Source organism: Canis lupus, chromosome 7 (assembly GCF_003254725.2).
Source record: "Canis lupus dingo isolate Sandy chromosome 7, ASM325472v2, whole genome shotgun sequence".
In the NCBI taxonomy this organism is placed as follows: Eukaryota; Metazoa; Chordata; class Mammalia; order Carnivora; family Canidae; genus Canis; species Canis lupus.
The window spans coordinates 79,530,608-79,544,387 of record NC_064249.1 but is presented as its reverse complement, the minus strand read 5'-3'; the positions used below and the strand labels follow the sequence as shown (position 1 = coordinate 79,544,387).

At 56.2% G+C, this 13,780-nt stretch overlaps 1 protein-coding gene across 6 annotated transcripts in view; it reads right to left on the bottom strand.

The window, feature by feature from the left end:
* Positions 1-3,503: 3,503 nt before the first annotated feature.
* SMAD7 (SMAD family member 7) overlaps positions 3,504-13,780 on the bottom strand; it is a 30,234-nt gene continuing 19,957 nt past the window's right edge. For 4 of the 6 annotated variants that reach the window (XM_049112969.1, XM_049112968.1, XM_025429638.3 and 1 more), the window contains one exon: positions 3,504-5,531. In XM_049112969.1, coding sequence (XP_048968926.1) covers positions 4,993-5,531 — 539 coding nt within the window. In that variant the 3' untranslated portion in view covers positions 3,504-4,992. Of the gene's footprint in view, positions 5,532-11,618; positions 11,666-13,780 lie in introns of all 6 variants that reach the window. The other 2 variants (XM_049112970.1, XM_049112971.1) reach the window with 1 other exon arrangement.

Below are 13,780 nucleotides of genomic sequence, written 5' to 3'. Positions count from 1 at the left end.
CGACCAAGACCCTCTGAGCACGACCAAGACGCACACACCTTGTCGCTTCTACTATTTGGCGATCAGATCAGCTTGGTCCATTCAAACCAGAACTTGTTTTAGGAAAAAGAAAAACATGGGGCCCTTGGGTGGCTCAGGGGTTGAGCGTCTGCCTTTGGCCCAGGGCATGACCTTGGAGTCCTGGGATTGAGTCCCACATCAGGCTCCCTGCATGGAGCCTGCTTCTCCCTCTGCCTGTGTCTCTGCCTCTCTCTCTCTCTCTCTCTCTCTCTGTCTCTGTCTCTCATGAATAAATAAAATCTTCAAAAAAAAAAAAGAAAAAGAAAAAGAAAAAGAAAAAACCACTCTGCCCCATGCAGTCACCCCATGACCCAGGGCATGAGATACCCAGAGATGAGATAGTAGAGAGAGGCACAAGTTGGCCACTTACCAGCTAGGGGCCTTGGGCAGCTCTCCAAACCTTGGTTTCTTCATCTGCAGAATGGGCCTAACACTGGCAGCTGTGTTTAGGGCAGTGGTGAGGATTACCTGGGATCTTCCCCAAGCGCCGGGAATGCGCCGAATGCTGCCCAGCGCATGATCAGGACACCAGGACACAATGCAGACAGTTCTGACCATTCCCAGCCCAGGCTGATCCCACGGGTCTGCCTCCCCTTCCCTGGTTCATGGGACAAGCCCTGCCTGAGCCTCGTGCCAGGAATTGTCAGGATAGCAGATCCTAAGTGGGGCCCCAACCAAGGCTCCGAAGTGCCAGGAGTGTATGGTTCAGTAGGGGAGACAGATTCCTACACCTCAGATGTCTATGTAGGGCAGATATTTTTCAAAGGGAGGGAGGCTTCCTGGAGGAGGTGTGGCCTGGGTTCCATCCTGAAGGAAAAGGGTCAGACAGCCCATTGAAGAAGCTGGAAAGCACTTGCTTGGAAGAGTGCAGGAATATCAAGTGCCCTCAACGCCTGGGGTCTGGGGTGAGGAGGTTAAAAGGTGAGGTCTACAGGGAAGATGCTGAAAGGCCCAGCCACTCGGAGGAGATGAAAGAAGGCCACGGAGGCGCCAAAAGCTCTGAATTGAATCATCCAAGTGGAGTCCAAGAAGGGAACGTGGGTGAGAGATATTTTCATTTTATGATTACAGATTGAATGAGGTGGGGAGGGCAGGGCTTGATTGTTTATTCGGCAATGGCAGACAGGGCCAGGGAGATGAGGGAACCGGGGCTTCTGGTTGCGGCCAAGGGGTATCCACAAGGCGTGGAGACAGTGACGCGGCTGCCCAGTGAGAGTGCAGAACCCAGCAAGCCACCCCAAAGCTGGAAGGTGAGCTGAGACACAGGAGAAGAGCCAGGCAGCGGGAAAGCTTCCTCCCAGTGGGGGCACCTTCCCTCCCCTCGGCTGGTCCTGGGTCCTGGCCACACTCACCTGCAGCCAGGGGAGGAGTGTCGGCTACTAGCGAACCCCCTGGCTTCCCCCAAATGTACCTCCTTCCCTGCCCACCCACAGCCGGCCATACCACCGGGGGCCATGTGCCCCCACCCCAATTCCAGCCTCCTGGGGCTGGAACAGAGGGGCAGCTTCCTGCTTCCGGAATCGGAGGCCCTGCCCAACAGTGGGACCGGGTGCCAGTGGGGTAGCCACCTTCCCAATTTTGAGTTCCAGGGCAATCACCACGCAGGATCCCATCAAATCAACATCCCCGTAGGGACCAATGACAAAGACCACTCAGCGCTGGAGTCAGATCCTGGTCTCTCCTAGGGCTTCCTCCCTGAGTGACGGTGGGCAAGTCTTTTAACTTCTCAAAGCCCCACACGTGTGCAGAGGGTCCTTGTGAGGATTAAGTAACTCCCTCAGACGCTTAGCTTAGCATAGTGCCTGGCACCCGGTTACGCATCCAGTAAGTAGCAGTTACTATTATTATTAAAGTGCTTCCTGCAGGCCAATGCAGGTTGGAGCAAACTAAAATGGCTTTGCCGGCTCCCTAATGTAACACCTCCCACCCCCACCCACCCCTCCTCCACCACTACCACCCTGGAGTTAATTAAAACCCTCCTTGGGTGTTTTCCAGACATGGGATTTTACACTTATTCTGGGTTGCAGAACTAGAATGGAGGCGGGTTTCACTTCAACTGATAAAAAGCAAAAAGCTGCTCTGAGAGGTAGTGAGCTCCCCGTCACCTCATGTGAATAAGGCTGGCCCAGACCATTTGGCACTAACGCTCCCACATAAATGAACATGTACTAATATTTCTCACTACGCAACTCTCTTGTAGCCCTTTTGACTGAGATGGTGGTGCCGGGAGGCCGCATGGCTTTGTGTCATTACTTGGCAAAATAAAATATTGATAATCCTACTTTGACCCTCCAGAAAGGTTTTTTGAAATTGTACCGGTTTGTGATATACATAGTCTTTTTTAGTATTTTATTTGAGAGACAGAGGGAGCACGAGCACAGGGAGGGGCAGAGTGAGAAACCCATTCGTGGTTGAGCAGGGCTGGATCCCAGGACCCTGAGATCATAACCTGAGCAGAAGGCAGAGGCTTCACCGACTGAGCCCCCCAGGCGCCCCTGTGATGTACAAAATCTTAACCCCCACCTCTGAGACCTCCTCCCTGGATCTTGGGTTCAAGACCCCAACACAGACACCCACACAACCCTGTTTGGTGCCCACTGCTTCCGCCAAAGGCCTTGAATCCAAAACCTAGTTCAGATCAAGCAGAAATCCCAGGGGCAGGGCTGGGAGGGATTCACCAGCAGACAGGGACTGGTCACGAAGAGCTCAGGCAGAATGGGGAGAGGTCATAGAGTAGGACCTGGACTGTTCCCAGAGGCCTGCTCCACCTTCTGGACCCGCCTGGTCCCTCTGCCCACCACCAACACCCAACCCCCAGCAACCTTCCCTCCAGGTCGTCAGCCTTCGGGGAAGCGGTTTCAAAATCCAGGGTGGCAGGGTGGCAGGGACCCCCTCTGTGAAAGGCGCAGTGGGGTTCAGGATTTAACTGGATGGACCCAGGTTCCTGGGATCACAATAACCCCACTCCCGCCCCATATCCCAGTGCAACCTCCTTCCCAATCAGCTGAGATGGCATTCCCTCCCAACTCTGAGAGGTGAAGGATTACCTGCTTGGGGCACCTGGTGGCTCAGTGATTGAGCGTCTCCTTTTAGTCCAGGATGTGATCCTGGGGCCCTGGGATCACATCCTGCAACAGGCTCCCTGCATGGAGCCTTCTTCCTCTGCCTGTGTCTCTCTCATGAGTAGGAAAAACCACCCTATTGGTCAGGGGTCCCTGAGGTCAACAAATTAAGGACACCTGCCAGCTGCACCCTAGAGTCGCTGGTGCTAACAGGAGGCGGCCCTGTGGCTATAGAACAGAGGCTGGGACAGCAGGCTGCGCTGGGTGTCTCCTCTGTGGCCCCTCCCCTTCCTCCCCAAGAGAGGAGACCCACCCCACTGTCCCGGACTCCCATGCACCCCTCCCGACTCCCCTCCCACCAGAAGGACATGGAATCAAGGATACATTTTAAAAATTGTTTAATGGAACATAAACTCCTTTAGAAAAACATTCAGCCAGGTGATAACACCCATAGAAAAAAACACCAATCTCGTGTTTATCTTTTTTAATTTGGCATTTGTTATTTGCATTTATATTAAAGCAAAGTGCATCTTTTCTTTATTTTTCTTGTTTATACACATTGCACAATACATAAATAATGATGCTTATAAAACGTCTTTATATTTACAAGTAATAATATATTTATATATAACATAAAATACATTTTTTTCTTTAATAAATCTCAGGTTTTTTTTTTCCAGGAGTCCTTTCTCTCTCAAAGCACTACAATGCTAAATTTCCAATGAGAATGCTTCTCTTGTTCATTTAAACCTTTGTAGTTAGAAAAATAGCTTATGTTAAAGTCTAAACATGCTCATTGAGCTAAGAGCAGTGTCAACGTATCATACGAGTGTATGAGTTGTAGGAGAAATGAAAGAGTTAGGTGTCAGCCCAGGGCGGTACCTTGGGTTATGATGGACCGAATCCTTCTTGGTGGGAAGGGGTTGCTGCTGAGAAGTCTCCCCTCCCAGGGCTGCTCCCCTGGCTGGTCTAACAGCAGAGCTCAACACGTGGGCGGCAGAGGGGAGGAAAGTGCTGAGCTGGTTTTCGGGGGCGGGGGGGGGGGGGGGGGGGGGGGGGAGGGGGGGGATCTGATGTGACCAGAGCAGGGGAGAGGCTGAGGGGCTGCAGAGGGCCCTGGGTGGGCACCAGTGCGGCGGGGCGGCCGGGCAGCCCTCAGGAAGCCCATCTCAGATATACCCAGGAACAGATGGCCAAAAAGGAGAGACGCAACAAGGACAGCAGGGCGGCTGGAGGGGAGTCGGACAAGGAGGAAACAACTGGTTCTGGTTCAGCCTCTTGTGGGGCTGCTTCTAAGAAGCCCGCAGACAGACCCATGTCCTAGAAGGGGAGAAGCGGGGATTCCCTGGAGAGTGGGGGACGGAGCCCGGCTTCTGGCTGTCTGGAACCTCAGCCGCCAGCTTACCCGGGGTCCTGCCTCTGTCCCCCGAGCCTGTCCAGAGGCAGGAGGGAGGGACACAGCATGGGGGACCACAAGCTACTGGCACAGACACCTGAAGGAGACGCCCGACGCATGCATACTCGCCCAGACACAGGAATCCAGGGACCCCCGCCCCCCAAAGTGAGGGCCTGCTGCCCGTTCTGATGCTGTGTGTGGTGGTGCGGATGGCTGCTTCCCCTTTTCTTCCCGGGGTGTCCTGCCAGCCAAGCCCCCCCCCCCCCAGAGCCTCCCTCCACGGACAATTCTTTTCATAAGCTATTTCTCAAAGAACAAAACAGAACATAAACAGGAACGACAAGGAGGGGCGGGGGGGCGGGGGCGGGCATAAAAACAACACACTGACCGACCAAAGAGTTTGCATGAAAAGCAAGCACTCGGGAGGAAGTATTAGCAGCAAAGTAGTTTGGGCCGGGCCGGCTGTGCCCACGGCTACCGGCTGTTGAAGATGACCTCCAGCCAGCACGGGCAGCTGCTGATGAACTGGCGCGTGTAGCACTGGCCCCAGCCCTTCACGAAGCTGATCTGCACGGTGAAGCCAGTCCACGGCTGCTGCGTGAACTCGTGGTCGTTGGGCCGCCGCAGGCTGTACGCCTTCTCGTAGTCAAAAGCCTTGATGGAGAAACCGGGGAACACTTTGTGCACCAACAGCGTCCTGGAGTCCGGGTTGTCCAGTGTGGCCGACTTGATGAAGATGGGGTAACTGCTGCGGTTGTATACCCACACGCCGTCCACCTCCCGCGTCAGCTGGATGCCGCAGCCGATCTTGCTCCGCACCTTTTGCACCAGCTGACTCTTGTTGTCCGAGTTGAGCTGTCCGAGGCAAAAGCCATTCCCCTGAGGTAGATCATAGAAGATATCCAGGGAGGGCTCCTGGACGCAGTAGAGCCTCCCCACTCTCGTCTTCTCCTCCCAGTATGCCACCACGCACCAGTGTGACCGATCCCCAGGCTCCAGAAGAAGTTGGGAATCTGTAAGACACGATGGTGGACGCGGTTGGTGGTGATGGCAGCACTGGCTGGGGGGACACTTCCTCCACCCATCAAGGCACGGGGACACCCACACGTAGCCCCACACCACCCGGGCTCTCCTGAGGGGCGGGGGTGGTGGGGCTGCCAGCCCTGGTACCGGGGCCCAGTGACGGAAGAACCCGCACTTCAACACAGGGCTCACTGGGGGCTCCACCTCCCTCCACCCCCGCCTTCATCGGGTCAGGGACCCAGGAAGCCAGCCCGTTTGCCTGTGGGGCCAAAGGAAGCCCATCCCTGTAGAACCCAGGAGCCAGGGAACTTCAGTCTAGCTTCACTGGCCCTGGTTCCGGGACAAGAGAAGGCCTTCCAGATGGCCTAGAGTCACGGACTTCAAAAGTCAACGCAACGGGAAAGGCTCGCTGCTCTTGTCCCTGGTCCTTGTCCTCAGGAGAAAACCAGGGTCCAGAAAGCCTGTTGGGCGGGTCCCCAGATGACAGACACAGCCAGACCCGGAACCCGAGTCTCCAGGGCCACCTACGGGGCGGTCTCTGCATGCGTCCCCAACTTCTCAGATGAGCACCTCGCCCGTGAAGGAGCGCTATCTGGTAAAAATGAAACTGCAGGTGGTTTGGGGCAAAAGCGTCTATCTTTCTAATAGAAGAAAATCAGCTCTCAGTGTGTCTGTGAGCAGCAGCCTTGGACACAAAGGGTGAATTCACTGGAAACGCCAAATCACAGCACGCAGACTGGTGTTAACCCAGACTACTTTGACGAAGCTTCCTCCAGCCCAGACAGATTATGTGTCTGAAAGGGGCTGACCTTCCCTGCCTGTACCTCCTCTCCCCCCGCCCCGTCCCCCCACCCAGAACCAGGAGACACCTTGCCCTGCTCCACATCCCCCCGACACCGGGGGCCCCTCCCAGTCTCCCTAGACTCGGTTCTCCCCGCAGGCAGCCAGCAGGCTGGGGTGATTCTGGGAAGGTGACTTTCCTAAACAGGCGCTGGGAGCTTTAAGGGGGGGGGGATACAGAGGTAGAGGGAGCCCCAGTGGCTGGCATTCCAACTCCTCCTTAAGCTGGAGCCAGCAGGGCAGGCCTCAGACTGGGAACCATAAATCTCCCCAGCCGGGCCAGGCTGCAGGAACGCTGTGGTTTGTGGTGGCAGGGTGGGGACCGGAAGTCTTGTATTTGTTAACAAAAATGGGGAAAGGCAGGCGGCAGAGGCCTCCTGCCTTCCCCTGCAGCCCTAGCTTCTCACTCACTGGGGGTTCGGGGCCCAAAGGTGGGGGTTGGCCGCGAGAGGGGGTGGGGTTTTTTTGGTTTGTTTGGCCTCTGATTTTGGAACAACAGAGGGTGGATGCTGGTGGCTCCACCGTATAGCCTGGCAGCAGAGGGGTGCAGGCGGCCTCAGGGACCCATTTTCTGCTGCCCCAGGAGGCTGGGTAGAGCCAGGGCAGCTCAGCACACAACTGCTTCCAACCTTTACAGGCATGTTAGGACCTGGGAACTAGGCAGCTCCATTTTTTTTTTTTTTTTTTTTTTTTTTTTTTGCAGAGGGGAGCAGCAGCCAGCCTCGCACCTCCGGAGGTGTTCTGTAAAGTCTGTTCTGTGAGTTAGTACAAGCATGCACTGTGACCACGGAGGCAGATGCCACCGGCCTTCTCAAAGGCCTACCGGGACAGCCACCCAAAACGGGGAAGCCCAGGGCTCACTGCTCTCCCTCCATCCCCTCCCTCTGAAAATCCACCCCGGAACCCTGGCCCATCACCCCCAAAACACATGGGTCTCTGTAAAGCACAAGTGTGTCCAACGAGCGTGAACACACGTGTGTGTTATGTGAGCATGTGTGTGTTTGCGTGCGTACTCTGGAACATATGGAAAAACAAGAGAAGGACATGGGCTCCAAGCAGAGGTGACTCATCAGGCATTAACTTGTTTCTGCAAAGTATCCATCAACTGCTAATAAACTCGTGAGTGCTGGCAATCTTTGAACTCTTGTCGAGGGAGTTCAGCTCTGAAGGCTACACCAAAGACCCATAATATCCATGTAAATAATACTCTGGCGAGTTTGCTTGAGTTTGCTTGAACGGAGAAAGCCCTCTTCTGGAGGGCCGGGGAGACCGCCCTGCTGTTTTGGGGAGGAGGGTGTTTTGAAACGTAAGAAGCTCTGGCTCATGATCCCCTCACAGGGCAACAAAGCTGGTCTGGAAAGAGGACTGGGGGAGTCGCGGGGCAGGAGGTTCGGGAGACCCTCGGTGGAGCTTCGCCAGGGGCACGGTCCCCCTGAAACCTGGCCCCCCGCAGGCCCCAGGAAGAGAAGGGGAGGGGGACAGGGTGCAGGGGGGCTGGACCTGAGGTTGGAGGACTGGCCTGAGCCCTGGGGGGGGGAGGGGGAGTGTTCTTGGCGGTTCTCTTTCATCTGTGCAGCCTGCCAGACATCCCTGGAAAAAGCCTTTTTCTGTTGAGCTTAATGGCCCAGCCCAGATAAACAGCGGTGTACTGGGTGTCCCCGTGTGCGACAGCGACCCCCATAAGGCCACAGGGAGACGAGCTGCCACCGCAGGACCCTGCCGGGCTCCCTCCTCCTGCAGGCCTGTCTGCTGTCACCCCCACGTCACCCCCGCGCCCCGGCCGTGCCCCGGCGCCCGCTACCCCTTCCTCCTCACTGCTCCTGGACTATCTATGCCACAAAAACATGCTCCCCGGCAAGACGATGGCACCAGCGGGGGCCTCCTCTGAGCACCACACTTCTGGGGGCCCGGGACAGCTGCTATGTGGCCGGCTCAGGGCCTCACCCCCAAATTTCCCACCATTTGGGCTCCTTTCTGGGAAACACTCAGCATCACCTTCAGAGAAGCATAGTTCCCTGAACTGGGCCACAGCTCACAGGTGTCTCCCCACAAAGGTCCATGCTGTGCTCCTCAGGGGGCTTCCCTGGCCTGGGGCGAGGAGCTGAGGGGCTGAGAGGCTCCTGCCCAGAAGTCTCCTTCCCTCCAAAGACTAAGGAAGCGGCTCAGGAGCCTGACGTTGGCTTCTCCTCCCGGTTGCTGATACAGAACCTCCAAAGGCAAGACTCACAGGCCCTTGTTAACTCTCCCCAGCTTTACAACCTTTTCCGGTATTTTCAGCAACTTCTCTCCCTCCTCAGAAAACTATACAGGGGCTTGTTTTAAAACTATTTGTGCATTTTAAAGCATCCAAAAGAAAAGCTGTGTTGTAAAAAGCCAACTAATCAGATGCCTGCTCACAACTTTTTCTTTTTTATTACAGTTGAGGGAATTTTTGGAGCAACCCCAGAAAAATGTTGAATCTGCCTAAAATTCCTTTAAAGGTTGTTCCCCCCCCCCCATTCCTCATTTCCCTTAAAGCATAAAAACCTCCCCTTTAAAAGGAAGGGGGGTGGGTGTCGAGAGGGAACGGATTTTGCTTGTGTTTGCACTTGCACGAGGGAAGACCACTTAACAAGGAGCTCCCTGCCTCTTACAAAGAGTTATTTAATTACCCTGGTCATGAATGAACAGACCTGACCCTTTTCGAGGACGGGAGGCTCATGAAGGACTCTCGTGGCCCAGGGTTCTCAATGGCACCGGGTGACCAGCCCTTGGGATTTTACGTTTTCACTTGAAGGTGCTGGGGGCATGAAGAGAAAAACGGCAGGAGGCTCGAGGAGAGACCCAGCTCAGTGCCTCAGTCATACCACTTCTGGTCTCCAGCTTACGGAGCTGATTACGGGGGCCAGAGAGGCTGACCTGCTGCCAAAGCACCCAGGGGGACTGTGAGGGCAGGGCGTGCACGGGAGCGAGGCCAAAGAGGGATCCCCGCGATCCTGGCCTCTGGGGATGGGAACACAGTGGGGAGCAGGCCACTTCGGGCAGCCCCAGGGCTGGGGCCTCTGGGTTAGAAGTGCCCCAGGGCTGGGAGTAAAAGGGGTGCAAAGGGGGCTCTGACCCATCCCGACCTCTGTGAGGCACTGGGTCTCCCCTGGAATCTGCCAATGGGACTTGGCCTGCACACACACACACACACACACACCCGCTGGCCCCACACCTGGACGCAGGGCACGGGGACGCGGGGCAGGGCCGGCCGCCCGCAGGCAGGTGGGTGGGTGAGGGCAAGCAAAGGGCATCAGTGAGTGGGAGACGCACAAGGTGAGCCTGGCAACCCCAGAACGCAAACACGGCCCCGCCTCGCCCGCCGCGGGTCCAGGGTCCTCCCTCTGCAGGACTCAGGCGCCACCAGCGGTTGCCTCATCCTCCCCCCACCTCAGACATCTCAAAGGTTAACAGCTCCCGTCGGCCCTGTTCCCCACCCAGCTCAGGAAACTGGTTGCTCGGGCAGCCGCAGGCCCACTCCTGGGACAAGGACCGAGATAACAGGGCGACCCAGTGCCCATCTGTCCCGTCGGCTCTCAGCCCCAGTCCCGGGGGAGCCCGCGCGCCCCTGGTCTGGGACGCCAATGACCCAGCGCTAGAATAGACGCCTCAAAACCAGCTCAGGGGTCTGGGCCCGATTCGCGGTCTGGGGTGAGTCCCTATCTACAACCTCACCCGGCAGCACCAAAGATTCTGCCAAGGTCCCCTCGATTCCCCCGGAGGGCAGCCGGGGCGACCCTGGGGTTTGGAGACAGTTACCAGGCGGCAGGGTTGAAACAAACCCGAGACCTTTCCGGTTTACCCTGCACACACTCAGACAACCATCAGCTCTCCCCCAAGTGCCTCCACCGAGGACAGGAGGTGGTGGATTCCGGCTGGCCCAAGGCAGGACTGAGAAAGTGGGGTTGTTTTCAGGGCTCTGCAACAACATCACCTCCAGGGAGGTGGCCGGACTGGGGCGTACACGGCCTGCTTCAAAGGCCGGGGTACTTGCTTGGGTCCCCGTGGCCCAACCAGCCGAGCTCCCCCCAGACCCACCCCCAGGGAACTCTGGTGTTGTGCAATACCCACTGCCCCCCAGCTATGGAGCCAGACACCCCATGCAGGCCAAACTCCATGGTGCCTTGGTGGGGGCTTAGGCTTTTCCCTAAAACAGAGCTCCCACTGCCAGCCTAGGGCTCTTAGGACAACCTGACCCAAAGTGGCCAGGGGCCAGGACCTGGCTTGTGCCTGTACATGCTGGTCTCATCTCTCAGACATCTTGTCTTAGGTTCTCTGGCTGCTTAGAAAATGCTACCCACCCCCTCTGCCCCCAACCCCACAGGGAAGAGAACAGTCTGGCCCATGCCCAAACCTAAGAAGCGTTTACTATGTAACAGGCCCAGGTGGAAGGGGTTCATCCTGAGAACCCCATGAGGTGGCTTCCTACTACTGTCTTCATGCTAAGGAAGGGGAAAGGGGCACAGAGCACTAGCCAGAGCTGGAACCCAAGGCCAGAACACGGGCCGGTCTGAGCCACAGTGGGCAGCCAGCTCAGACCTCTCAGGCTACTGGCCCTCTCCGAATACTAGAGGGTGAAAAAATCAGTGTCCTTCAGAACACGCTTTGGAAACGTGATGCCTACGTTAGGGCTGAGCGTAGGGTCCAGATCCCCTGCGCCTAGTGGGGAATGGACTGGTTTCTTTGCCAGCAAGCACTGGACTATCTTGGCCGAGTGGCCTGCCCTCCTGGGGGCTCTGTGTGACCTGTCCCTAACTATTAGGAAGGAGGCCGGGGCACCACAGGCGCCCTTTGAGCTCTACACTCTCAGGTTACCCTCTGGGATTCCCAGAAGTGCCCAATCAGTATTAACACTCGTTCCATTTGTTTTTACTGCCTCCAGGAGAATAAGAAAATCGCTCTGGGGAGCCAGGGCACATTTTTGCATTTGATTTGCAACGATAAGGCAAAAAAAAAAAAAAAAACCCAGAGGGGAAAAGAGATTTGAGTCAGATTTTGCTGCACCCACCTACAGACCAATTGATTTCTTTTTTAAACTTTGGGAGTTCCAAAACCGTGTTCTTTTTGTCCCGTCGTTCCCAGCCCTGGGGAGAAGGTGGATTCCCCAGGCGACGGTCTGCTCATCACCACCATGCTTCCAGAGTCCACCCAGGCCTGGCGCCCTCAAGCTTCTCCCCCATCACCGCCCTGCCTCCCGCGAGCTCTCTGGAGCTTACCGATTTGGCAGATCCTGCTGGTCTAGAAGACTGATTCGTGACTGTGCCTTACAGACAAATTATGATGAGTAATCGGTTACTAAAGCTACAGTGGACCCCCCTTGCTCCCCAAACGGGCCCCACCCGGCTCCCAAGACCCTTCAAATGTCCAAGGCTATGGCTCCCCGCCAGGGGGTCCCTCCTAAGAGCAGTATTTGGCCAGCAGAGAATATAATTGAGGGTAGTGGCGGGCAGGGGAGGGAAGCCACACAAATCAAAAGCTCCCGTCTGTCTCGCCAGCCGGGCTGACACGGCTTCCTGTGCCCCAGCCTTCCGCCATGCAAATTATAGCGTGTACCCGGCTGCCTGCCTTCTGAGGAGGCCAGCTCTGCCCGGCTCCAAGAGGACTCAGAGGAAGGGTGGGGACTCCCGGCCCGGCCAACTCCATTCATAATATTTACAGTAAATGGGCCTCTCTGGCTGTTGGTGGTGTGCACCCAGCCTCATCTTTTCAAGTTTGAATTTCAAGACACTTCCCCTCCATTACGCATCATAAAGTTCCCACCGTTACCTCCCCGCCCCCCGCCGAAATAACTCAGCAACTCTCTTCAGAAAGGGGGTTCACACACCTGCATACGTATACAGCCCCCCAGACCTGCATGGGGGCATCTGCCCCACTGGGTAGGATCCTAGCCACTCCCAGGAAGACCCAACAAGAGGTGGGACCACCGCACCACAGGAAGATGTCCAAGACCAAGCCTGAAACTCCCCCACTCACCTCCCTTCTGGGGAGACACCGACCCCCACTCCTCCTGCAAATTCCACATGTGGACTCCCAAGGGGGAATGCACACACAAATTCAACAAAAAAATCTCTTAAGCCACCCAAAGGTCCCTCATTTTCACCTGTGTTGACCCTCTCTGGGTTATGTGGCTACTGCATGTTCAAGCTCAGTAAGAATCTTAATAAAAATGGATGCAAATGTCAAGGACGCGACCCCCAGAGGTACAGAAAGACCAGTTCTCGCCTGGTCGGGCCGGTCTGGGGGCTCTGCAGCGGGCTGTGGGCCCCGCTCTAATAACACCCTGTGCACACTGACCTCCAGTGCCCTGACTGGCAGGACAATATTCCAGGACCCAGACACAGGCCCAGTCCTGCCTTCCCCCCTGCCGCCCCCCCGCCCCCCCCCCCCCCAGCTCCAGCTCCACTCCAGCTTTTCTAGAGGGTAGGAAAACCGGCAAAGACGTGGAAAAACACAGGGAGAAACAAAAGTCCTTTTCATCCCTCCCCTCCCCCAGCTCCCCTTGTTCCATAACAATTATGAAAACTGTTGGATGGGATGGCATTTTGAACATTTACTGCATTCCGGGCCCATACATTCCAGTGCAGGATCTGATGGAAAAGCCTCCTCTGACCAGCTCCTGGCTCCCCCACCCCCCTCCCTGCTCGCTCCCAGAGCCCGTCATTCCTTCTCTTTCTTTACAACCCAACACCAGGGCCTGGCCAGGCCAGGCCCACACTGTACTCAGGGAAAAACAACACTACGACAGACTGGAGACAGTGTGCAGACTGGAAAAGTTAATCATTACTTCTGTCTACCTCTGTAATCTAATCTCTCTGGCTTTGACACACTTGCTGTTCAGCCATCTCAGCCCTTTCACCCCCAAAGCACCCAGGGCCTCCCAGGCCCCGGGCCCGCCCTGGGCCCTCCCTGTGAAGGAAGAATGAAGTCTCCCCCACCCCGGACTACATGGGAAGGCCCCTGGAGTCTACCATAAATCGCCAGCTGCTCTGTGCCCCACATTTTAGAGGACTCTGGGAGCCTCATCAATTTGGGTTCCAATCTGGCTTGTAGGGCTTGTAAGAGAGTCAGGGCACCCCGGCCCCCACACCCCTCCCCGCCAGGGCTCCCCCTCCAACCCACAAGTAGGATGGCCAGTCTGAGTCCCCCACCCTGTGCTGCCCTGGGCCACCAGCCCACAGACACACAAGACAAGATGGCTCTGCCCTCTGATGCGGCCTCAAAAACTCAACCTAGAGATACCATGTGACCCAGAAATTCCACTTCTGGATGTATATCCAGGAAGAGTCTGGAATAGATTATTTACATACCCATGGCCACAGCAACATCGTTCACCAACAGCTAAAAAGTGAAAGCAGCCCAAGTGCGTCCACTGAAGGAT